Source organism: Delphinus delphis, chromosome 20, assembly GCF_949987515.2.
Source record: "Delphinus delphis chromosome 20, mDelDel1.2, whole genome shotgun sequence".
Taxonomy (NCBI): Eukaryota; Metazoa; Chordata; class Mammalia; order Artiodactyla; family Delphinidae; genus Delphinus; species Delphinus delphis.
The window spans coordinates 53,408,117-53,435,715 of record NC_082702.1 but is presented as its reverse complement, the minus strand read 5'-3'; the positions used below and the strand labels follow the sequence as shown (position 1 = coordinate 53,435,715).

The 27,599-nt window shown below is 46.0% G+C and overlaps 1 protein-coding gene across 1 annotated transcript in view; it reads right to left on the bottom strand.

Annotated features, from left to right (window-relative positions):
* Positions 1–23,142, bottom strand: part of CDH13 (cadherin 13) — a 1,009,733-nt gene extending 986,591 nt beyond the window's left edge. The window contains exon 1 of the mRNA XM_059999015.1: positions 22,984–23,142. Coding sequence (XP_059854998.1) covers positions 22,984–23,028 — 45 coding nt within the window. The 5' untranslated portion in view covers positions 23,029–23,142. The remainder of the gene's footprint in view (positions 1–22,983) is intronic.
* Positions 23,143–27,599: the final 4,457 nt, after the last annotated feature.

Here is a 27,599-nt window from a genome sequence, read left to right as displayed (position 1 = left end):
CACTGTGCAAAATCAATCTTGGGTGTGCAATTTCTCTGGTGGCTCAGCCTCGGAGAGAATGCTTCCTCGGCAGGTTCCACGATCACAAAGGGCAGGAGTGAGCAGGCTGAGCTTGCCGGCAGCCAGCGCTAGAGAGGCAGAGGGATTTAGAAGGAGACTGACCAGAGAAAGGTGTTAAATTGAACCTCTTCATCCCAACGGCAGAACATTTGGGGTCTCAGTTAATCCTGAACCAAAATAGCCAGGGTAGGGGTTACACTCAGAAAGGCTAAGTGGCTGGGTTAATAAGGCTTTTAGGATTCCTCACGCCGAGTCTGCAGTACACAGACTTATCCAAGCATCAATTATAACAGCATAAAACTTTCCGGAATGGAGAAAGGGCGCTGAGTTCATGATGCTTCTGGGGTCTGATGGGTCTTCAGCCGCCCCCTCCAAATCTTCCTAGGGCTTCATTACTTTGCTCCCTCAGCTATTCTCCAGTGCCTTCAAAACTCCTTCCAACTTTGCCTTAATGAGCAGCCTCTCTTTATTAACTCTTTGGTCAAAAAGAAAAAAAAAAAAAAATGAAACCTAATACATCTCATTTCTTGCAAATTGCATAAGGTTAATTTTCAACTAATAAAGCTACACATAGGGTGTTACACAAAATCTATTTTCTCCTGAAGGATGGGAGAGCTGACCACTTGTGTCCCCAACAGTGTGATGTTGGGTTTCCAGGTGTACGTTCTTGGGACACATTCAGTGACTGAGCCTCAGTTTCTTGATCTATAGCTTGGAACTGTTTCCCAAGAAATGGCATTTATTGTGATGATTAAGACACCAAGATCCCTGGACTTCCCTGGCGGTCCAGTTGTTAAGACTCCGTGCTTCCACTGCAGGTGTCACGGGTTCAATCCCTGGTCCGGTAACTAAGATCCCACATGCCACACAGCATGGCTGGAAAAAAAAAAAAGACACCAAGACCCCTGCCCAGTTTGGATTTATATTGTACCAGGCACTGTGCTAAGCATGTTACGTGATTCAGTTCATCCTCCTAAGAAGCCCATGGGATGGAGTTATCACTATTCTCCCCATTTGACAGATAAGGAAACTGGGACAAAGGGAGTTATGTATGGGACTTGCTCAAGGTCACAGGGCAGTGGGAGCTGAGAGTCAAGCCCAGGCAGTCTGGTGCCCTCATTCTTAACCAGTAACTGCTTTTCCTTTTTCCTTTTCTCCTTCACTTGCCCTCTCCTTCCCTTTGCTCGCTTACGTCCCTCCTCCTTTCTAATGTTGCATCTACTCCTTAGTCGTGTGCCTGTTTTTAAGCTTGTATGTGGTCTGACCAGTCATTTCATAGGGTCCCCCACAACTTCCTGGCCCCCCATGCAGCTAAGCCGACTTCCCGTTACTTGACTGCAGTGGCCTTTTCAAAGCAGAGAACCAGTGGCCACTCCTTCTTCCTGCAGAATCTAGCAATTTCCCCAGCCCTTCTTTCTTTACCTTCTAAGATATCTGCAAGTTCCTCCTTGAAATTCCCTCTTTCCTGCTTTGACACTATAATACCCTATATTTCTTCCCCCTTACATGGTTACCAATCCATCCATCCACCCATCCACCCATCCACCCACCCATCCATCCATCCATCCATCCATCCATCCACCCATCCATCCATCCATCCATCCATCCATCCATCCATCCATCCACCCATCCATCCATCCATCCATCCATCCATCCATCCATCCATCCATCTATCCGGTTCATTTAACAATTATCTGAGCTCAGATTCACCGTAAACTTGGACAAGTCATTTTACTTCTCTGATCTTCTATTACCTCACTTATAAAACAGAAATATTAAGAACATAACTTATAGGACTGTTGTTAGGTTTAACTGAGACAGCAGATGCAAGGAAACCTGGCTCAAAGAGGTGCTCAACACATATTTATTGTCTCATTGCTAATTTTCTCTCACTCAATCAACCTTAAAGTCTTGAGATCATTTCTGGCTTTTTTTTTTTTTCTTTCTTCCCCATCAGCCCATTCACCACCAAGCCTCTAAAACCAGTCCTTTCTTTTCCACACTTCTTTTGACCTTTATTAGCTCACAAGCTGGATTTCTTGCCTTGGGCTTTTCTGGACCCAATCCATCTTTCACACCACTCCCAGGTTAATTTCTCTGAAATATTATTTTCCATTATGTTATTCCCTTCTTCAAAACCACCACTGAATCTCCACGACTTATTTTTCTTCCATTTTCTCTTCTTTCACTTTTCAAGTTTATTATATTTTTCATTATAAATGTAATATATACATATCAACGGAGATTTGTAAACTAGAGGAGAAAAAAATCACTCAGAAACCCATCACATGAACAAAACTGCAGTTAGCATTTTGAAAAACATCCTTTCAGACTCCATCCCCCCTTTTTCATACACAGAGACTTTTTTTGCTTAGTAAGAATCCTACTCCACACATATTCTCCTATTCAGTATTCATTTCTCGCTTACATGATTTTTTCAGGTCATCATTGTCTTCATAACCTTCCTCTTTAATGCCCATTGAGTCATTTAACGAGTTTCCATCTGCTAGAAATTTAGCTTATTTGTCAAGCACTTAGGAGAGCCAAGCACATGGCAAACACTCAATAAATGTTGGCTATTGTTACTATTTGCAATTTGTGCTATCACATATAATGCAGAGAAATATTTCCGTACATCTTTTTCCGTATTTAGCTCTGTTTCTTTAACTTCTCAGATGTAGATTACTGGCCCAAACGGCTTTACTGCTTTTAGGCCTTGTGATACTGACTACTGCAGATGCTGATGGCTTCCCACTGCCAAGCCCATATCCCCTTCTGGCCTTTCGTTAGTGGACCCAACTTCCACTGCAAGAATCTACACCTCTTTATCAAGGGCTTTCTCTGGGACCAGAGTCCATACTCAGCAGTCTGAGAGTGCTCAAAATCAATGGCACCTGGGGCAGTTCCAAAACAATGTCCACCCAAATTTGTGGCATAAAGTCTGGAGCTCCCATGCCCCTCAGGTGGGATAACTGAGGTATTCCACACTGGCTCCCAAAGGTCCCCAGGTACCTGCAGTAGCAACTGGCTGAATAAAAGACCCTTTATGTGGCAGCCCTCCCTTCCTTGCTTTGTTTCCCCACCCCGCTAGAATTTTCCCTGGCTCACCTTCCAAATGAAATTAACTGCACTCACATTCTCCTCTCAGAATCTGCTTTTGTTTTTTTTTGCGGTACGCGGGCCTCTCACTGTTGTGGCCTCTCCCGTTGCGGAGCACAGGCTCCGGACGCGCAGGCTCAGCGGCCATGGCTCACGGGCCCAGCCGCTCCGCGGCATGTGGGATCTTCCCGGACCGGGGCACGAACCCGTGTCCCCTGCATCGGCAGGCGCACTCTCAACCACTGCGCCACCAGGGAAGCCCTGCTTTTTTAAAAAAACTTACTTATTTTGGGCTGCATTGGGTCTTCGTTGCTACGTGTGGGCTTTTCTCTAGTTGCGGTGAGTGGAGGCTACTCTTCATTGCGGTGCGTGGGCTTCTCATTGCCATGGCTTCCCTCGTTGTGGAGCACGGGCTCTAGGCGCACGGGTTTCCGTAGTTGCGGCACGCGGGCTCAGTAGTTGTGCTCACAGGCTCTAGAGTGCAGGCTCAATAGTTGCGGCGCACAGGCTTAGCTGCTCCGCGGCATGTGGGATCATCCCGGACCAGGGATGGAAGCTGTGTCCCCTGAATTGGCAGGGGGATTCTTAACCACTGCACCACCAGGGAAGCCCCTGAATCTGCTTTTGAGGGAACTCAGCCTGAGACTGTGACACTTACAGGCAAATGACTAACAACTATGCTAAATCCTATCCATTCATCTCCTCAAAGAACCAACTTCCATTTTCCAAAGTCTCACTGCTTGTTAGACCAAGATTTTACAGGTTTGTCTTAAATTCCCATCCCAGTCATATCAGGTAGATATCACTGCCCTCATTTCATAGATCTGGCAATTGAGGCACAGAGAGGTTAAGCAACTTGTCCATGGCCGCACAGCCCTGCAGTGACAGAGCTGGGATTCAAACTGTAATTCCACCTTCCCCCAGGGCCTGAGCTCTTAACCCACATAGTGTACTGCCAGGCACTGCCCTATAATGACAGTAGGATTCTTTGGCTAAAATAACACTGGTCCTACTAATAGCTGTCATTCCTGTAGCACTGATCTAATTTCACATATTCACTGTCACCCAGAATAGCCTCCTCACTGCCCTCTGAACATGCTATGAGTATTTCTACCTCAAATTGGGACTAGGCTTCCCTCCAGCTCATAACACCCTCCCTTCCTTCTCTGGCTAAACTCTATTTCTCCTGCTATGGTCTGGATCACGTACCATTTTCTTCTTACTCTGTCCATGTCCACTACTGACACTCCTGACTCTCCCTCTGACTCGCTTTCCTCATATGTTGATGGGGACGATAGTAAGACCTACCTAAGAGGGTTGAAAAAAAGCATCTAGCACAGAGCACCCTTCATCAAAGGCAGGTAATGGATGGCATCTACGCAATACTGTCACTTTGACCTTCTATAACCTTTCCTCCCACCACTTTCTAGCCCTCAACCAACTTCCATTTCTTTGCCCCACGTTTCACAGACCATTTCTTTACGAGTAAATTAAATGTCATGTGCTTGAGGCATCAGAAAAAAATTATCCAAAGCTTGTAAACTAGACCAAAATGATTGATGGCAACCCTTTGAATATCATTCAGGGACAAAGGCCATGGGAAGATGTCTAGGAGCACGTTCTTAGCTCATCTCACTGCTTGCTCTTGATTGAGGCCTCTAGACTTAGAGAAGTCACCAGTTACTTGTCGATTTTGTCCAAGTGGAGATGCAAATAATTTCTGTCTAACATAACAGATAATCCCAACAGTTTAGGCATGTGGCACATTAACTAGTTCTTTTTCTAACCGAACATCTCTTCCTAATATTTCTTTGTTAAATTGCTCATAAATACCCTAGCTTATTAAACACCCTTTGAAACTATCATCAGATCTGACTGGTTTCCTCATAAACTAATGAATTAATGGTCATATTTACCTGAAAGTCATGGTTTTACCTTTTGAAAAATTATACACGTTTGGGGCTTGCTTCCAGTTATTTTTTCACAGACCCAAGTTTCGATTCTGACTTTCTAGTAATAATGAGATGGGGTAGAGATAAAAATTCCTGTGTGTGCTGGGGAAGTACAAAGCTCTGCATTTAAACCAGGTTTTCTCACCTCACGCTACTGACAGTTGTGTCAGAGTAATTCTTTACGGTAGAAGGCTGTCCTGTGCACTGCAGAATACTGAACAACATCCCTGCCTTCTATCCACTAGATGCCAATATTATCCTCTCCACCAGTTGTAACAACCAAACATGTCTCCAGACATCACCACATGTTCTTTGGTGGGCACAACTGCCCCTGGCTGAGAACCACTGGTGTAGACTGAACTTCTCAAGTAAGAATCATGGGCAGGTATCAGAAGCATCAGCAAAGATTCACAAGGGCACACAAAGAATTATTCTGGGTGGGTTTCAAAACCCAATGGCTGTAGACCTAGCTGGCCTCGAGCTCTTCTCATAGACCCACAAGTGTCATTGTCTTTTTATTATTCTTCCCTCATGTCTCGAATCTCCTCAAGATTAGCATCTGCAGCATCTGTGTCTGTCTGGTTCACCTTAGAGGGCCTAGAATTTAGTAGGTACCAATAGCAACTAGTGTTTAATAGGTGTAATATATATATTTATGTAATATATTTAAATATATATGTATTTATGTGGAGATATATATACATCATGTACATATGTGTACATGTGTATATGTATACTTATGTTATATATGCATATATACATTCTGTGTATATGTGCTATGAATATATATACATCTGTATATACATTATATATATATATTATGTATTGTGTTATATATGTCTGTGTGTAGATATATATACATATATATGTATACATATAGATACACATACACACATTAGACACATACATATAAAATCAAAGGAGGTGTCTGCCAAATCAAATGAAGGGTAGCAGAATATACGACCCCAAAATATACCAGTTTGGCATACGGATTATTTTGAGCTAAAGGCAACTGAGAAGAAGTGGCTACAAGAAAAGCTTACTGCCGTCCAGCTATTTGCCTTAAAGCAGGACACAACTTTACAAAGGAGTCCTTCTTCCCCTCTCTACCTCGAAGGACAGAAGTTAATCACCGGAGACATCTTTGGATCCTTATCAATGGAGAAGGCAGACTTAAATCTGCATAACCTATCTTACTCTTGTTTACCCTGCTTTTCCTGGGTACCTCCCATAACTAGCCTCCCACATACCGTTCTTTCTCTTTAGTTTAAGACAGTATTTCAACTGGAGTTCTAAGCCACCTCTGACAGTTACTCATTTTCCCCTGGGTATCTCCTCTGTATACATGAGTTATATGTGTTAACAAATTGTTGTTTTTTCTCTTGTTAATCTGTCTTTTTCTTAAAGAGCCCCAGCTAAAAACCTAACATGGGTAGAGGTAAGGTTTTGCCTCTCCTACACAGACTGTCTCTCTGTCCTCACCCTACTCTTCTGGTCTGCCTGTGTGGATAGACCCAAAGGCATCCTGCAAACACAGCTCAGGGCCTCACAGTAGATACCCAGGGCCATAATGGGACCAAGCAGAGCTTTTAGCTCCTACTGCTGTGTCTTGGTGATCTTCATTTTGTAATCTCTGCTTTCTTTGGGGGAGCCACTTTCCTGGCCTGGCTTTGTGTCTCCCTCCTTCACCCAGAAGAACACCAGGTAGTTCTCTCCCCACTAACCCACTGGACCAGCAGCTTTGCAAATCTCAGAGAGCATTGAAATCCCCTGGAGGGCAGGCATGTGAAGACACAGATTGCTAGGTCCAGCCCCAGAAGCTCTGACTCAGTAGGTCCTGGGTAGAGAATTTGCATTTCTGAAAGCTCCCAGGTGTTGCTGACACTGCTGGTCCTATAGGTCACGCCCCAAGTTCTGTGACCCCAGAGTCCACACAGCTTGTTTTCCCACCCAAGTCCTGTGAATCCCTATCTCATGACGTCCTCTATGTAGGAATACCTTACCCCTGGGAGTTTGGGGAGAGCGTTGGTAATGCAGCCTTGGGGAGCATCTCTTTGAAACTCAAATGCACGTTAAAGTCTCAAGGATGTTCAGTCATGAAAAACAAAACACAATCTGGTTCACTTCCCTGGGCAACTTCAGAGTTTCCCAAGATATTAGCACCTGCAAACCTACGTTTTCCAGAACCCTTATTAACCACCCATGGAACAAGTACCTCTTCGCAATACACTTTGCAAAACAGTGCACTGGAGAAATGATGAGGGAGGGCTGAATCAGACACTCATGTGGCTTTGTATGATCCCCTCTTGTCACCGGGGAAGGCTTTAAGAATCACAGGGAGCCCAGCAGAATCCCTGTCACCTGGGAGCCGGCCGTGTGGGTGACCAGGTCTCAGCCAAAGCCCTTTCAATCCCCAGCTCCTATTCCAGTCCAAACTGTGGCTTTTCCTCTAGACTGGAGACCCAGGAAGGTATTTACAGTCTCTTAGCTGTGCCTTTATAAATCCTCGCTTCCCAGGACCACAAACAGGCATCCTGGGCTGGTCGGGGGCGAGCCCTGCTGCCCTCTCCTGTTGAACTGTGCATGACTAAGGGCTTTGTCACTCTGAATATTAAACATGAAAGAGAATTACAAATCAGCAACCCAAGGTTAAGGGCAGAGAGGAGTAACATACATGTTTAGGGAGGCTGGGAATCAAAGAAGGTCTTGGATAGGTGGCAGGTGCTGATGGGGGAGTGTGCTTGGGATGGAGAGCAGGTCGTTGACTTAGACTATGATGAGTGCCTTAGACCTCAGATTGCCTTCTCTTTACCAGCGTTGGAAATCTTTAACTGAACCAGCCAAGGGGTGCCAAACATTGTTAATTTGGGTAAATCCTTTCAGCAACTGGGTATCAACTGGAGTACGACAGCATGTCAGTTCAGTTCTTTCTCTCACCCTCTTTCACTCCTTCTCCCACTTTCTCTCCTCTCCCTACCTCTCTCCCTCTCCCTCTCTCCCACTTTTCCCTCTTTTCTCCTCCCTCTCTTCTCTCCCTCTCTCTTCCTGAGCCACGTACGCTTATTACTTTTTAAAGTCAGCCACTCTAACACACCTCCTTCTCCTACAGTTTCTGGGTCTTACTCTCAGGACCCTACACCAGAGACAAGTGGGCCAGATGGGCATACTAACCAATGAGACAAAGATGGATCTTAATCTACTTTGGAAATCAGCAAAACAAAAGCAAGGAACCATTGCTTTATTTCTAATGGGCTAAAGCTACCTGCAACCCTGAACCACTATTGCTTTCAATTAGTAAAACCTGTGAAAACCAGTGTAGCAGTCAAAGGATGATTTGGGCCCCCTGGGTCGCTTGCCAGCCCCAAGTTTCTCAGTATCCTTCTGCCTCAGTTTTCTGATCTCTGAAATGGGGCAGACAATAGGGCTTTTTTAAGGAATAGTCAAGTTAGCATAAGTAAAATAAGCAGGATGCCATTAGCAAGTGGTGAGTGCCTGTGGGATAGGTTGTGTGTGCTCAGGGGCGGCACTTGCAGGAACCCAGAGGTTGGACTGCCCGAGGTCTGCTTGTTTTCCCGCTTAACGACAGCTTTATTGAGACATAATACACATACTATAAAGTTTACCCTGTTAAAATATGCAATTCTGTGGTCTTTAGTGCACTCACAGAGTTGTGCAACCATCACCACTATCTAGTTCCAGAACATTTCCATCACCCCCAAAAGAAACCCCATACCCATTAACAGTCACTTCCCCCAGCCAGCCCTAGGCAACCACTAATCTACTTCTAGTCTATATGGATCTACCTATTCTGGGCAGTTCTCTCCATTTCATGGAGTCATACAACATGTGGCCTTTTGTGTCTGGGACTGCCCAAGTTTGAATCTCAGCCCCAGAGCTAAAACACTGCGTGACCTTTATCAAGTTCTCCTGGAATTTCTCCATCTGTAAAATGGAATTACAATCATACTAGATACACTGCAGAGTCATTAGGAGGATTGAATATACTAACTAATATAACTAAAATACTCACACAGGGCCCAGCTCATAGTAAGCATTAAGATGTCAGCCTCCATTACGGCCACTACTACTAATATTGCTAGTCTGCTGTTCCTCTGCCCCAAAGCATGCGACTGGTGGTGGGAACCCAAAGATGGATAGAGCACAAAGAACATAGCTCTTGCCCTCCCCCATGCACAGACTGGTGGGGATTACATGATTAGGAAACCAGTTTAAATGAACACAAAGTCTTATCATATACACATTCAACTAATGGAAATCTAGCTCTTCCACCAAAAATAGAAGGAAAAAGAACAATTTAAATACTGCAATTAAATGCTACAAAATTATATCTTGCATATATTCTTTATTATGCACTGTACATCACTGCATGCATTATACATTGTTACATATTGATTACAGTACAAGGTTGCATACACAGAACCAAACACACTGCAATTTAATGAGCAACTTAGAGATCTCAAGGTTAATGACGACTCTATGTTTGCCTGAAACCTTGACTTTATAATCTAACCCTTGAGTAAAACGTGACTCTATTATGTGTCGACAACAATAATTCACAATGATTCCAGATAAATGAAATCAGCCGACAAGCAGTTGGTGGAGTTGGGCGTTAGGCTGAAGTAGGTTCCAGCTGGTCAACGCCCGTTTGCGAAGCACCGCTTCTGCCCTCCACAAGTTCACAGTCTCATTTTGAAAATGAACCACATAAACATACTCATAAGAGGTTGGTGAGTGGCAGAACTGGGTTTAGGAAATAGATGGAAATAACCTCTCACCCTACCAGCAGAGAGGACAGGAAGATATGAGAAGGGCTGTGCTCTTCCCTGCCCCCATCCGTCCCTTTGCCTGCTTTGTCATTCTCTAGAGCACACAGCACCACCTGATAGACATCGTATCTGCCCATTCATTCATACAACCGGTATGGAAGCTCACTGTGGCAGGGACTTTGTGTACACTGTTCACTTCTGTATTCCCAGTGCCAAGAAGAGAGTGAGCACTTAGAAGGTTGTCAGTAAGATGTGTTGATGAACGAATGAATGAGGGTAATTATTTAGACAACCTCCACTTTTCTTCCATCTTCTGTTCCCAAAACACCCATAGTCTGTTCCTCCAATCTCAACTCGTTTATTCCTAAATTGTTCAAAAGTAGAGGGAAAGTATTCCTCAAAAATGAGGCCCTAAGGTAGCATTCCAGGGCTTTGGCATACTGGTACCATCTAGTGGGAAAGAGCATATTTGCAGGTGGGTGCTAAACTGAATTTGGAGGGTTTATAAAAACAACCACCACAACTGTTTCCTTTATCATTAACTCTACTGAGGAAGTTTCCAGTAACACATAATGGTGGCAACTGGAATCCCTTATATACTCATGTTCTACTCAGGGCGTACACTGCCCATCCAAGCACCTGTCATGCCTCTTCATTTTTCTGCTCAGAACTTTTCTAAAACCATGGTTGCCGCCAGGGTCACAAAGGCTCAGCAGGGAATCACTGGCACCACAGGCCACCCTTGACCAATGGAAGATGGGCATAGGTAGATGTATACTCCAGCCTCCTATCCTGCAGAGGGACCATTCTGAAGCGAGTTTTACACAGTTCTTCCAAGGGCCCCCAGCAGCAGTGAGCTTCCATTGCCCATGACAATAACCAGCTCAAAGATACACTTTTTATTGGCTTTCCTTCTCTCTTGTTTTACAGTCCTCATGTCTGTGAACTGGAATCATCTCTCACATCAGCTCCCTGCGTACAAGCCTGTGCCTCCATCACCGTTGGGGAGAACTCAATCCAAGATACAGGGTTTAGCACCAATATACCTTTGGGTGGTGAGAAAGCCTTAAGAATTGTAGTCCAGATAATTAATATAAAAGCTAAATTATTATATCTTTTAGAGCTGGCCTAAGAATTACATTCCATAGTTGACTACCAGCATCTTTACCTGGATCTAAGTTAACGTAGAATCCCAGTGATATGTGGTCCTAAAGAAGTACCACAGGGCTTCCCTGGTGGCGCAGTGGTTGAGAGTCCGCCTGCCAATGCAGGGGACATGGGTTCGTGCCCCGGTCCGGGAAGATCCCACGTGCCGCGGAGTGGCTGGGCCCGTGAGCCATGGCCGCTGAGCCTGCGCGTCCGGAGCCTGTGCTCCGCAACGGGAGAGGCCGCAACAGTGAGAGGCCCACATACCGCCAAAAAAAAAAAGAAGTACCACAGTTGTCATGAAGACAAGAGAACAAAGAAAAAGTTCTGGTCTCTATCCCTGGCCTCTGCCCTATTCCAACTTGACCAACTAGTGAGGTGGCTAATGGTTTAGATGAGGGATCAGCAAACTACAGCCTGAGGGCCAAATCCAGCTCTGCCTATTTTTGTAAATAAAGTTTTATTGGAACACAGCCCTGCCCATTTGTTTACATATTGTCTGTTGTTACTTTTATGCTACATTGATAGCATTGAGTAGTTGCAACAGAGACCATATATTTACTCGATAGCCCTTTACAAAAAAAGATTACCTACCTGTGGTTTAAGTCATTGGTTGCCATAGTTTTGGATTCCCAAAAGCAAAATTTTAAGAAAAACAAAAAATAGAGAATGGACAAAGTTTTGCCAATAACACTTTAACACTAAGGACAAAAATGTCCTCTATGTATTAACCAACTTCATTTCACAAATTCTAGGACATTTTAACCCTAAAAAGTAGAACGGTCATTGCATCAGAACAATGAACATTCCATCCCCAAAGAGAGTAGTGGATAAGCTCAGAACAACTGCCTATCCCATTTAAAATTTTTTTCAGAGCACTATCATTTTCCAAAATTATCATATTTACTTATTATTGTTGTTTACTCTCTTTCTCCCTCATGAGAACATAGACTCCATGAGGGCAGGCAATCTTGTCTTTCTTAATCACTGCTGCTCACCCAGTGTCAAGCACCCTCCTTGAGATATGGTCATTGGTCGGTAAATATTTGTGAAATGAATGACTTAATCAAATGTGGAGTGAATAGATTGAGGCACAGATACATCCTGAGAGAGGCAGAAAGGCAAGGTCACTGTGTGGGTGGTGAGGACTGGGGCAAAGGGGGAGTGTGTGTATCTGCCAGCAGAGGGGCTCTGTGAATGCTCCCTGCTCTACCTCCAGGACATGAAACGGTGCCAGGCACATAACAGGCACGCAACAAATGTTCACTGAATTAGTGGCTACCCTGACTAAAGGTCCTTAAATTGAATTAAAAGGAAAAAAAGAAACCTCATCTAGTAAAACACAGCTAAACTTCAGGGTAGATTCAGTCCAATTGCAACTCACTGCAGATCTGAGTGTCTGGATATAGATACAGGCTGTGTATTTCTCATTTTCCTATAGATTGGGGAAAACAGTATTGTAGACAGTGGCACTCAGGAGACACTGGCTTGGACAATGGAGTTCCTTGGCATTCCCAGGGAGGGATGCCATCCAGCTTCAGGGCTCAGCAGCAGGCAGGAAACTGCCAGAGAATTTACCTGCATGTTGGAAGCTGCAGAGGAGCCACACCCAAGCTGGGTCCTGGCCTCTGTGTGGCTGTTCTCACTGGGATGACTATTCTTGCTGGGGGGACCATGTGGTGTGGGTAGCTTGTTTGTCCCTGGTCAAACACAAGGACTCAGCAATAAAGAATACAAAATAACCCTGAGCTAACCCAGTTCTAAAGGTTGTGACCAGTAACCCAGAGAGGAGGTCTAGGTCCCACGCCTACTTTTAGAGACCAGGAATTCAAAAATGAGGTCATTGCAGGCAGCTATTTTGACTCCAAGAGAGCCAGAGAACAAAATAGTCAAGGAAGAGAATTCTTACATCATTTGAGGGGACAAGGAAGCAATTTTTTATATACCAGGGAAATATGGAGGAAAACTCACATGCCCAGAAATCAGAAATGCATGGGTTCAAACCCTGATCCCAGTTCTTAGTGGCTGTGTAGCCTTAGGCAGATGACTCAACCGCTCTGAACTTCTTTTCATCATAGATAAAAATGGAGACAAGAATAGTTGTCCCTCATATATACACTACCAAACGTAAAATAGATAGCTAGTGGGAAGCAGCCGCATAGCACAGGGAGATCAGCTCGGTGCTTTGTGACCACCTAGAGGGCTGGGATAGGGAGGGTGGGAGGGAGGGAGACGCAAGAGGGAAGAGATATGGGAACATACGTATATGTATAACTGATTCACTTTGTTATAAAGCAGAAACTAACACACCATTGTAAAGCAATTATACTCCAATAAAGATGTTAAAAAAAAAAAAGAATAGTTGTCCCTGAGGGTTGCAATGAGAACTTGAGATAATATATGCAACTGGCACTTAGCAGTAAATTATACAATAAGTTTACTACAGTAATTTTGATTTATTTTAAATAATAATAATAATCATAAGTGCTCATGGTGTTGGCAAGCATACCCACGTACATACTGCCCTGATAAAGCCTCCTGGGAACAGCTGCTGGGAAGATACATCTAGAAGATACGATCCCAACAGATCAAAAAATTTTATGAAGCATAAAATCTCCAGGAGAATGATCACTAGGGAGCTACCAATATGAGAATTGGCAAATCCTTCTCTGGGGAGCAAACTTTATTTTTTTAATGTCCATACAATTTTAAGGACACAAGTATTTTTCCCTTCTAAGTTAGTCAGATGCGCAAGTCCAGGGCCCCATGGTTCCTTCAAGCCATAAACTGCTTTGCAGCATGGAGTATAAAAGTTAATGTAACCAGTATTCTTTAAGCTCCTAGCATTGGCAATCACGTGATGAAGCCATAAGCATACACTTATTGAATACTCACCTGCTAGGCAGGTGTAGAGAGGTGTAGCCTCTCCTTTTGTTTAGACACAGGAGGAAACAGAAGAGGGGAAAAAGGTAACTTATCAGAGGTCACACAGCATGCAGAAGGCTGGGTCAGAATTCAAATTCACTTCTCAAAGTCTCAGAAGTCTCCTTGATCCTCATAACCTAAGACCCTAGCTCCTCTGGGTCCCAGGAGACCAGAGGCCCTGATTCACCTCCAGCACTTCCCCTATTGAGGACCAGGACTGTGCTGTACTCATCTCCGGATCCCCAAATTAGCAGAATGCTTGGCACTTGCTAGGTATCAAAAATTGTGGGAAGAAGAAAATATGGGAGGAACAGAGGGAGGGTAGGAGGAAAGATGGAAGGAAAGGAGAGAGAGCACAGCAGCCTCACCCCTTCAATACTATCTTAGCCCCTATTGTTTCCTATTGTAATAATTACCAAATGTGTATATTTCAGCTATTTACTTTCTTGTTCCTTACTGGCTGCCCTCAGTAGACCACAAGACCATGAGAACAGTGTCCATGTCCATGTCCATCTTGTTTACCTATGAACTCCCCAAATGCTTCAGTAAATACTTAGCAAGTGGACAACTGTACATCCCTCACCTTCTGAGGATAACATACCTGTGCTGCTTTTTTTTTTTAAAGAGAGAAAGCAGTTGTTCAACATTTAGCAGCATACCACGGCCTGGCACCCAGCTGAAGAAGATTACTATACCTAGAAACATAAACATCACCAAGGCTATATCTAGGATGCTGAAATGAAGGTTTGTTAGCATTCGCAAAGTGACTGCTGAAAATAGTAGATCATTATTTGCTTCATGTAAGAAATATTTCTAGTGCTGCTGATTGAATGTTCAAGAAACAATTAAAGGGCTTAGCAATGTTTCTCTCAAATATCTTTTGCATGAAAAGCCTCAGAGATTGGTTAATTATAAAGGCTACACATCAGTCACTCTAGTCAAGGGTATTGCCAGGCCCACGGTGCCCATCCCAGATGCAAGCATGGATTGGTCTGCAGACATTAGCATAACTGGGGCCCTGGATGCCTCTCGTGAGGAGCATTGCTGCAGCCTGGCTAACACCCCCATGGGAATAGCCCTCAGGCCCTGTTTATGATGGTTCCTCGTTTGGGCAAGTGGCTTCAGCTTTCTGCCAATTCGAAGAGCCAGAACTCAAGCTTGCATCTTAACACCTCCCTAGCCCTGGTCCTGCCATCTCAAACCCAGCCCTGCCAAATTCTCCCCTAAATGTCTCTTGGATGCTCTGAGTAGGGTGTGTCTACTTCTCTCATCTGCACTGTCACTCCCTAGTCTAGAGCGACAAGAGTCCCTGCTCTTCCTATGATCTCAAGCCTAGACTGGCTTCTCCCTTCCATTCATATCCAGCTCCATCCACTAACTACACTGCAGCCAAATTACCTTTTCAAAATAGAAATCTGGCCTTGTCACAGTATACGCTCCCCGTGTTGCTTTCAATAACTGCCCACTGCTCCAGGACAAACACCAAAATCCTTGAGAGGCTGACAAGGTGCCAGCGGCTCTGGCAGCCCCGGCTGCTCCTCACACCACTCTCTGGGTTGTGTGCTGTTTCCTCCCACACAGGCTTCCCCCAGGCCGGGCCTTCTGCCTGGAATGCTCCCCCCATCACCACACCCTAGTGTTCCTTTGTCCATAGGCCTCACTGCTCCTCCAGACTGTGACCCAAGCAGCAGGCTATCAGGGAAGCCTCCCAGACCCTTCATCTGGATCTGATGCCTTTCTTATATTCATTCATCCATCCATTCATTCATGTTTACTGAGGGCCTACTACATGCCAGGCTGTGTTCTAGACCCAGGGACTACAAAACTGATTCAATCAGACAACAACACGTGCTGTAACGGAGCTATATTTTAGTAGAGGAAAAAGAAAAGGCACAGACAAGCAAAACATATAGAATGACATGATCTCACACAACTGTATTTCCTTCCATCTAGCAATTGTCTCTGTTTTGAATTATTTATTAATTGACATTGATCTCTCCTGCCAGGGGAATCTCTTGGGGTCTGAGCCCCAAGAGAACAGAGACTGAATCAGCCTTACTAGCAGCTGTACCTTGAGCACACAGTAGGTCCCACATGGATATAACAGGAATTTACTGAATCCATTTGGTCCCAGGTGAATCTCCCTGAAGTCAAGTTGCTTGAGTGCTTGGGGCATAGAAGGGACAATTCCTAATACAAAGCCCTAGTCTCTCTGCACTTTGACAAGGCTCTCTGCAGTCTCTCTGGCTGTAATTTTGAGCCAGAGCAGGAGTCAGCAAATTTTTCTGTAAAGGCCCAAATAGTAAATATTTTAGTCTTTGTGGGCCATATGGTATCAACTCTGTTGTTATAGCACAAGCACAGCCACAGACAATTATATAAATGAATGGGCATGGCTATGTTCCAATAAAACTATTTATAAAAACAGGCTGCAGGCAGGAATTGGCCTACAGGCCATAGTTTGCAACCCCTGAGTTAGATGATCCCGGATGCCCCACAGCTTACAGCAGTTGAAGGCGGGGCCTGTGTGGCCTGAGTCAGCCATGGGTTCTGCTGGCAGGGTCCAGCAACTCCCCGCAGACCCCACATTGTTTGACAGGGAGATTATCCCAATAGCTTGAGCTTCAGGCATTTGCAGTCACCATCTCCTGCAGCTCATGGAAAAGCAGTTCCCTGCCACCCTGGAGGAAAGAGACTTGGCCTAGAGGCCGCATAAGGCAGGAATGAGGCTGCCACGTTCCTTGCAGGGTCCCCAGGCTCCTCCAGAGGCTGAGCTCACTTCCTGGTCCTGCTCAGGCATGTGGCAGGGATGCTCTCGACTGAGCAGCTGCTGCCCTCCACCCCAGCCCAGCCTGCGCTCAGCTGGGAGACACAGGGGCTTTGTGCTTCTGTAGCAGATTGGGTGACACTCACTGGGGCCTTTGAAATGAGACATGACATGTTAAAACGTGCCTATTGCTAAGGCTAATTTTCAGGAATTTGACTTCTGCTGGCAACTGACAGAAGAAAAACAACCACTTTTTTTTGTGATTGTATGTAGTTATATTTACGCTGATCTTTGGGGTCTGTAGCTACTGAAAACAATAGTTATCTGAGGCTTACCTGCTGGTATGGGATGAGTGGACGGATTAGTCTAGTATTTATGGAGCCAGAGGACATTAATTGTAGCATTAGCACTGCGTGTAGACTGTGGTGGGTGTTAACTGCTAAAAACAGTCACAAAAACATCACACAAACTGCAGTTGGCACTAGAGGTGACAACGTCCTGTGTATAAAAGCTCTACACAACAAAGCTACAAAGCTGACATTACCCTGAAGTTATAAATGCTCTGAGTGTTAGCTCAGTTCTCCCAGAGTCCCCTGCAGGACTAAGGACAGTAAGGTGCTGTGACGTTCTGATGATACACATACTGTGGGTGAGCAACACTGTTGGAATGGCAATGCCCAGGGTGTCACTGTACTCCAAGCGCAGGGATGCCCTTGCTGTAATACTTCGTACAGTGCACTAGGGCCTACATATTATCTAGTGGTCCCAGAGCCCCTTGGCTGCTGACGCATAACAATGCTTAAAGTGTACCAACACTCTGGTACCAGCACTCAGACTGACTCAAAACTGCAGTGTGTCACTTCTCTGGGTGTAACTGTTCCACATGAAACAATGACCTGGGTGTTGTGTTGCTCTGGGTAGCCCTAGTCACCCAATGGCATTGATGGTAATAATGTTCTCAGAGAGGAGGTGCAGTCCCCTTGGTCACGTTCTTCCAAAGTTCACATCCATGTAGTTCAATCAGAGCAATCAAAAAGGGGCTAGTCCCTTCCTTTTCAAATAGCCTATCACTGAAAAACTGACTACATCAACTTGATCAAGGCTCAAAATTTGCAAAACCAGAAGTTCCCAATGGAAATGCCTACAAGGACAAGTAGGTAAAATAAATGAGTACAATGGGCTGGGTGGACCGCAGAGAGTGGAGGGGATTGTGGCAAACTACAGAGGCATGTCCTAAAGGGGGCAGTAGTGACTCAGCTCCAGGGAAGAGTGGCCTTGTAGGAATGTGGCTCTAGGGCTGCCTGACCTTCTGACATTTTAAGAAAGGCAAGAAACCTGTTTTGTTTTGTTTTTTAATGTACAATATCCTACTTTTCAAAACATTTGGGCCAAACAAGAGACATCCATGAGCTACATTTGGCCTGTGGCTTCTACTTTGCAACTTCTCCCTGGAATCTAGAGTTGCAGAATTGGGATGAATGGGCTTCAGCACCACCAAGTAGATATCTCGAGGTTCAACCTGCTGTGCCAAAGGGTGACCCATTCATCTCCATGAGCCTTGGCTCAGACTGCATTTCAAGTTTGAAATGTCATTTCTTCTCCTCCCTAGCCTACCCTTAGAAGCTTCTCTCAATAGAGAAAGAAATCACTTTCCACCCTAACTCTAGAAAAAAGCCACTACTTCATATCTGGTGAAGGTGCAGGGGGTCCTACAGTCCAGCCAGTCATCATTTATATAGTCTGTTCAGATAGAGGGAGCCAGGCCTGGGGTCCCCAGGTGGCTGCAGAGGAGATAAGCTGCGGGGAATTGTATTGGCAGCATCCTTCAGGAGGGTCAGATTCTCCCAGGCGTGTGGGTACCTTGCCCACAGCTAAGTGGAAACGATGCCAAACCAGTGGTCACTCCATTGATTCTATCCAACTGATTATTGTAATTGGATGACAGACTGATATTTTCCTCTCCTTTTCAACTGGTGTTGCAGGGTGAGGGCATCTCGCTAATGATCCGCTTTTCTGGGTAGTGACCTAATGGGGAAGATTATCTCCTTTCACAGGCAGAACTGTGCCTGCTGTTTGGCTGCCTAAAGAGTAAAACCAGGTCCAACCGAAGTCAAATGCCAGGAAAGAACTTCCTCACATATCATACTGCATTGTCTACCTTTGAAATGTTCCCTGCTCTAATACTCAGAGAGGATACATAGTTGAAGAATAAAATAGAACAGAAGCAACTACAATAGGGAAAAAAAGGAGGAAAGATACTCAGTGCAAAATGACAGGACTTCTCTTTAGGGCAACTTGTAGAAAATAACTGAAAATAAGGAGAATGGAGCTTCTACACTGAAGTTCTTTAAAATATGAGCTGTAGATTTAGAATTTTGTAATGCTGTGGATGGAGCCCTCTTCTGGAGAAAATTTTCAACAGGTATTAAAACAAGATCAAAACACACAGAGATGAACACACAGAGAAATATGTAATACTGTTGGCTACTGTCATTCAGATGTGAATTGAATCCATAGTCTGGCCTTTTCCTTAGCTTCCACCAGATAGAAATTAACTGGACTCCCCAGGCAACTATCTTTTTGGAAGGAGGTAAAGAAAGAAAGAAAGATATTTTCAAGAACCCAGCTGTATTTTTACCTCAACAGGGAACTTCAGATTGAGACTCAACATAAACATCCAAATGCTGGTACTTTTAGGTAACGCAGTTATCGTGGACATTGGTTTGTTGGGCAATGGCACTGTAACACATAGAGGATATTTCTAGAAAAAACATAGATTTTATTTAATGGAAAGCCCAAGGGCTAAAGACGGAAAAGAAGGGACGGAGGCAGAGCAGGAGATATTAGCTAAGATAACTGTTGGGACTTTTAGTATAGACTGTGGTATTACATAGATTCCAGATCACATATTCAACCTTACAGTTTATTAAATCTCCTTGGGGACTTGCTAAAAAAGTTGTTCAGACGTATGAACGCTACCACTATGCAATTCCTTTCACCACTTATATCTCTGTTTCCCCAGTGCTTTTGAAATCTTATAGGCTGTCACATATTGAACCCATCTCAGAGCAAGAGATGCCCTCTGCAATTCTCACAGTCTTTCCTCCCCATCAAAAGGGTTCTGCAAATAAACACTGCCCTTAAAATACAATATATGAAGTTGCAGGAGCACTAGAAGACACTGATTCTCATTTAAAATCCTGAAAATCAAGATTCTGACTCCAATAAAAACCTCCCCATTTTAAATCAACATCTCAGAATTCCGTGGAAACATTTTTAGTCACTCCCAAGTGACTGCTCTCCAAACCTGAACCACTCCCTAAAATCCTAATTCTTGGGGGATTACTCATTGGCTGTTAGAACTTTTGCCTAGATGTGATACCCTAATTGGGCTAGGGGTGGGGGAATCATATTTACAGTGGAATTTCTAGCTCATGTCCTCTCCTGATTTGTTTCACATTCATTATTTATCATAGCCAAATTCCAGAGGCCACTTCTGGAAAGGCCTTACCCAAAATGCCCCAGGGGAGAAGAGAGGTGACCACTCAGCTTTGCCAGCTTCCAGCCATTGTTGCTTAGAGTTCCTCTTCCCCCTTCCAAAATGCCTAAAACAGCAACCTAGCCAATCAACTTAGAGATTGATGGCTTCCAAAGCCAGACCCGGAGTATTACAACTGTGGTAGAAAAACACACACAGACTTGCCTGAACACCACTAAGGCCGAGTGACTAATTTGCTTTATTACATTGTTTTTCCCCTTTCCTCTGTTTCCCTCTGCCTCAGGAAAGTTTTGTTTTTGCTCGTTGACTCAAAGGCTCCAAGACTCTCCCCTCCTTTTGCTATGGCACACAGAGCTCTGCGCTTGAACCTCTTGCCAGTTAACTGATTTGCACCCAAATGATTTCCCTGCAAGGTGCTATTGCTAGCAGGATATCAATTGCTGTCCTAATGTGGACATTTGCTCTGATTATGAATTACAATCTAAGAGAGAAATAAGCCTCTTAGGGCGGGCAATTAAATTCTTCATAAAACCTCTGCTCCCCCATCCCAAAGAAACTGAGAGAGCTGACAGCCTTCAGAAGCCACCTGTGTCAGTCAGGCCCTGGAAGAGGAGACACATCAATTGCTTTGCAAAAGGCATTATGTAAGCCCCTAGTGCATAGGAATTGCTGGGTGCTGTCATGTGGTCTGATTTGCTCGAAGGAAGACAAAACTTCGGCCAAACCCTGGAATCCACACTGATCAAAACATGCCCACGGAAAAAGGACTGTAAAGTCCTGGGTAATGCAGTGGTAAGTGCTCCCAGACACCTCGAGCTCCCAGAGTGCTAGGCCTTGTGCTAAATGCATTACCTAGGACATGCTGTTTAATGCAATCCAATCTGCCTAGCAATCCTAGGAAGGTGATAAAATTACTTCACCACAGAGAATCTGGAAGCTCAGAGAGGTTAAGCAAGTTGCCCAGGTGGTACCACTAGCATATGGCAGAGAGGATCTGTCTGAATCAGAGGCATGCTCTGAACCACCCTGCTAAATTGGGATCTATATATCTATATATAGATATATAGATATATATATACACATACACACACATACACACACACACTACCTCAGGGATAGAGTTCACAAAGTCTAGAAAACTGGCTCACAGACAGGCATAGGATTTGTGGCAGAACTTAAAGCCACAGGGACCCCAAGAGAATCAGCCCAAAGCCCTAGTAGAAGAAGAGTATGACTGGGCAGTGATGAATGGGGGCTGTGTATCCAGGGAAGAAAGAAGGCATGAGTTGGGAGGGGGCTCAGCAGCCAGGCACCCTACTCTGCCCCCAAGCACTATCATCCACCCTCACACCCAACTTTGAGTCATTACCATGGTTACTGCTTCCTGGGACACTGACCCATTTCCAAAGTCTAACCCTAACATTGATGCATCAGTGGTCTCCCCTTAGAAGGCTGCATTGCATCTCTGCATCCCAGCCAGCCCCTGCCTGGGACTCTAGCTGCCTCACCCTCCCTCTCACCCCACTCACACACTCACACATGTGCCTCTTCCCCTGGCATCCAGGAGTCCTGGCCAGGAACTCAACACCCATTTCCAGCACCCCAAGGCACTCCCTGTCTCCTTCCCTCCTCTCTGCCTGGCCCTGCCTTGATCTCACCCACCCACTTGTAGCCTGCTAGCTCATGCCAAGTCCCATAGGCTGCCGGGAAGGCCAGGGGGGACTGGATAACAGGGCTCTCGGAAAACAGGCCCCCGAGCAGGGCTGAGCCTGCCGCTGGCCGGCACCTCCAGTCTGGCCTCCTGAGAGTACTGCTTTCCTGCCCACAAACTTCCTGAGATCTCCGAGATGCAGAGATGGTTGCTTACGGACCATGTCTCCATCGCCCCCTCTCCAGGGTCGCCGGCCCTTCCCTCTCGCCTCAGCGCTCTGAGGGTTAACAGGCAGCTGCAGCCTGGTGGGCAAGGCTTGAACTTTTCTCCGCGCTCTGCGTCCGCCCAGGAACACAGCAGAAGCGGCATTAAGGGCTCAGGGCCGGAGCTCCAGTGGGCCAGACAAAGGGGGCGCGGGGGCGGGGGCGGGGGCCGGGGGCGGGTGGGCCTGGGGCCTGGGCGAGGGGACGCGCTCAGGCCCTTCCGGGCCCGAGGTCAGGGAGGGAAGGGACCCCGATGCGGGCGCGGCCGGCGCCTTTGAGCGACAGCGGCAGCCGGGCTGCGGCGTTCGGCTGGCCCGAGGCGCCTTCCAGCGCGCCGCCGGGCTGGGCGAGGGGACCCGGGCGCCCCGGGAAGTCGGCGATGCCAGGCCGGCCTCTCCAGCCCGGCAGCCCGCAATCCGGACCCGAGCTGCGCTTCCCCGATCGGCGCTGGGTTGGGGGAAACCACGACTCCTTGGAGTCGCTTCCAGCTGAGTCTCCGATGCGCGAGCCTCCGGAGGAGGCTAATCAAAGTTACCCCACTTGATGTAGGCGAGAATGTCGCCCCTGCTTGCACAAAAAAAAAAAAAGGACTCGGAGCTCTCTCCACATCTCCCGAACGTATACAAACACAACCCAGAGTGGGAAACCAGGCCCACCCCTTTGCCCCCCAGGATCTCAGGGGCTGGGAATGACCTCCCTTCTGAGCCCCGAGCTGTCTTCGCCGCCGCGCCCGGAGTCCCCCGACCCCCCGAAAACCCCCTCGCCCAGCCCGCGCCTGGCAATCGGAAGGCAGAAACGGGGCGCAGGGTGCGCCCAGCAGCCTCTCTTCCCTACCTGGGACAGGAGAACGCACAGGACGAGCGGAGTTGTCGGCTGCATTTTGCCCAACTAGAAGCGCCTGGCGGCGTTTTCATTCATGCACGCGGCTGCACTGAGCATATTTTCCGTGGGAGCCAGGCTTTGAGGAGAGGCTCTGCCTCGCCAGCCAGCCAACTTCCCAAATAGATCAGCGGCAGCATCACGAAAGCATTGGGTAGAGGCTGATGACCAGGACCAATGGCTTTACAAGACGGATTCCTTCATAAAGCTCCCTCGTTTCTGCATGGCAGATACGGGGCGAGCACCTCGCGCAGAGCGAGCCCCTCGGAGGAGGCGGCCCGTTAGCTTTTTTGGACTGTTGGGGCCCAGCCCCACAAATCACGCTGGGCAACGCCAGCTGATGCCACTTTCCCAAAGAATGGTATTCCACCGGGTACTGGCGGCCACTTCCAGCCCAGTGCAAAAGATTCTCTTTATTAAAATGTTAATAAGATCCACTTTATTTCCAATAAATCAAATAAAATGACCCCAGCCGTTCCAGCTCTTTCTACGCCAGGAAAGACTTGGCGGTGGATTTTTTTTTCTTTTTCTTTCTTATTTTTTTTTTCAGTGTGGCCCAAATCATGATGGTGTTTGGTGTTTCCCTGCCATCTCACAAATCACAAAGACAACAGATCAATTCTAGCTTGCAGAAAAAAAATCCATCAAGGGGCAATAGATTTTATTAACTGCTCAGGTGAGAGTCTGACTGGCCGCCTACTCCAGAAATGTGCATCTGGCACCAAAGTTGAGGCCATGATTTGAGGAAACTTTTTTTTCTCTCTCTCTGGATGTGTTCTTTTAGAAGCTTCTAGCTATCTCCAGGGATTGGGAACAGTAGTAACCACTGTTCAAGGGATTTTATAAGTGGGGTGCTATGGGAATGAGGGTAAGAGGGCTATCTAGGTCTAACTTTCCCAGTAGGAGTTTAAGAATATGCAGTAAAGACCTTACTTTCTCATTTCCATGCAGCCTCCTTCTGAAAAAATTTAAGGTGTTTTATAATAACGGACAATTTTTCAATAGAATTTATGCAAGAAAAATAAAAAATCTGGGACAGGAGGAAAAATTCAGAAAACTGAAATACTAAACCCAAACACTAACGTATTTCCTCTGATTTGGATCTGAGCTTCCTGGTAGCCAAAGCAATAAGAGAAACATTTAAATTACATAGTTCTTATAGATACAAGTATACAAATATCTTCTGACATAATTTCCTCAGCAGTAAATACTGGACTAAATGTATGATGTGACATCTAATATAGCAGGACAATGGACCATGCCGAGATCCAGTGGGTTGGGCTGTATTCCCAGCATCTGGCACAGGGCCTGAAACATGGAGACAATCATTAGTGTGTGTTAAACAGATGTCTACACTTAATCAAGAAGTAGCAGAGGGTGGGGTGGGGCAAAAAATCTGGAGCCACATTGCCTAAGCTTAACCCCCAGCTCTGCTACTGACTAGTAAGTTTCTCACTCCCTGTGCCTCTGTTTGATCACTGGTTAAATGAAAATATAAATTGTACTGAACTCACAAGTTTGTGGTGAGGATTAGGTGACAGAATAACCACTCATTAAATGTAAACTAATGCACTTTTAAAAATTCCTTCATTGTCAGCAGTTCGGTCATTGCATCTGATGAAGATGCAATGCCATCTGACCACCTGGCTGCATTAGCCAGCACTAGCCCAACAGATGGCAATGTTGGCCAAACAGCCCCCAGAAGAGCCCAGGAAAGGTGGATGCTGCTGCTTCTTCCAGTCTCTTCAGCTTTCCACTGTTCTCTTGCCTAGGTAGGCATCCACCTCTGAGTCTCTGAGAAGTGCAGGCAGCGTTTGACAGATAATCTGACTGTCCCAGCTTGGAACCCATGTGTGTGGAGATCCATACCCACATTACCCACCATTAAGAGTAAAACAAGGTACTTTGAAGTCAAAGAGACTTCAGATCAAGGCATCCTGAAATACCCTAATTTTTCTCCATTCCAGGGTAGCAGCCATCTTGTCAATCAGAGGTCAACTGAGCTAAGCCCATGGATTTAGCAGACGTGGAGACAGAGAGAGAACAGAGGACATCTTGGGAGATGATCAACCACGATAAGGGGTGAAGAGGGCAGTAAGATGATGTTCCAGCCACTTTTCCACCAGGGCAGAGAAGCATTCCTAAGGGTAGGCTGTGTCCAAGGCTGCCTTGTCTAAGGCGCAAAGCAGTATTATTGATTTTATAGTTCTGGCAGCTATTTCTGTGGTCTTCCCATCCCATCTCCCTTACTGCCACTCACCAAATAGGTCCAGTTTTCCCCATTTTTTGCAGGGTTGCACTTGCTGGTCCCCTCGGGCTTACCGTGGGGCCATGTGACTAGTTCTAGCAAATGAGCTGGGAGCAAAAGTGACAGGTGGAGTGTTTAGTCACCAATGTGAGACAGATTGGTTTCCCTGGAATAGGTGCTGAGATGGAAATTTGTGCAGGGGGCTTACTGGGGAGTGTTCTCACCACAACCACTGCAAGAGGGAGGAAAACAAGACTGGCAGAGGGTGAGGTGGATGACTATGCAGTTGCAGCAGAGGCCTCAGCCAATCCCAGGAGAGCTCTGAGGCTAGAGTGGCCCTTTAGAGATGAGCCTAACAGAGTCAGGGGGCTGTGCCTTAGTGCCCCCAGTGGGCCAGTTGTTGGCTGTTCCCAAGGGCAATATTCCAGTCTGACCTCAGCTTTGTCAGCTCTATAGAAAACTAAGGTGTGACCCATAACAGGTAACCAGAGGCTGTGATTCCCAGGCTGGAGATGACCTTGTGCATCTGATGGTACCAGTGAAGATGGATGTAGATTTGCCTGGCTGAAGTCCTGCTCACTCTGTCTCCAGCCAGGACCTGCACAGGCATTTACCAAAGTCCTGGGCTTCTGTCCTAAACTGTTCTACTGGCAGGCAGAGTGGCTCCAGGCAACCTCACCTGATTTTAGATGAGTGTACCCAAAGGGCCAGTCTCCATTCCTTCCTACCTCAGCCCCCACAGGTTGAATTTTAGGGGCTGGGGGGAGTTAATTTCAAGAGTCTTCTTAGGCCCTGAGGCTCACCTCTAGAAACCCATGGAAGCTAGGAAGTCAAAAAGATTGGTCCACAAAATGAGACCTGGATTGGGATCTCTGGACTTACATTGGGCAAATTGCTTTTACTCACCAAACCTCAGTTTCTTCATCAATAAAATGGGAATAATAACATAACACTCCAAGGACTGTTGTAAAAATTGATGTCACTTTTCTCCTCTATCCCCTACTCCCCTCTACTCTCAGAGAATGTGCATCTTGCCAAAAACATAATATGAGGTTTTGTTCAACAAAGACAGGAGAAAAATCATCTCACTCCAATGATGAGGCTTCTGAAGAAGAAATCCATTTCTGTTTGTTTGTTTTGCCTTGTTTTCCCTTCAGCTCCCTAATGAGGGTCTTTTGGCTGATGTATTGATTGATGGTGGTAAGTAAATACTGAAGCTGAAAACCACCCCCTACCTACCCTGACTCTATCTCCTCCCACCCCAGCCCACACCAACCCCTGACTGCTTTTGCAGCTTGCAGCTGTGGGCTCCCCAGAAGCTGTGTCTGCATTCAGACACATTCCAGGTTCACACTCCTTTTCTGGGCACATCATTCTGGCTTTGGAGCTGATGGAATCATCCAACAGTCAGCAGCTGTCTCCTGAGGTGCCAGGGATTGAGACTGTTTCCTCTCATTGACTGACATGATGAAGACCTCATTTCTGAGTGTGTGGAGGTGGCCATTGGGTGAGTGCAGTGCTTGTGTGTTATGTGTACAAGTGCATGGGCGTGTGTACATGAAAAGGGGGCAACTGGTGTATCATCCAGCAGAGATAATTTGTTCAAATTTTGGTACCTCTGAATGTGCTGCTGCGATGAGGCATTTGAATAGACAGTAATAAACCAAATAGATGCCCTTACGAGATGTAACACTTATCAGGTATGCCAGGAGCCCTTGGTAACTGGGATATACTGGGACAATGGGGAAGGAAGCCCATCCTATACAGCCTTGTAACAGGCTGAAGCTGAAGCTATACCTCTCCCAGTGGGATAGCCTGCTAAAGATACCCAGGATGATGACAATACACCATCTCACAACACCTGGCCACCAAAAAGGATCCCTGATTGCTCTTGAGCCATGAACCTGTTTTATCTTCTTCAAAGCCCTTTATGTTACTTGACCTTATACTATACATGGTCACTTGCATTACTGTCTCAATTATTCACTCCAACTTGTACCTATATCCTTTACACCTTGACTTTGGGTTTGGCCACACAAACCCAGTTATAAGCCAAGGCCCCAAGAGGCCCTGTGCATTTCACCTGGCTCTTGCTAGGGCCTCTGCCAATGAATGCCTTCAAAGGCACATTCATAGACTAGCTCACTGGTCAGAGGAGGAGAGATGAGCACCCCCATGGACCCAGAAAGGCTTGAGCAAGCCTAGCAGAGCCCCACCCAGATCAACTGGCCTACAGTTATAGGAACTAAAAAGAAATAATTGCTCTAAATCGGGGGATGGTTTGTTATACAGCAATAGCTAACCAATAATTACATTGGCTTGT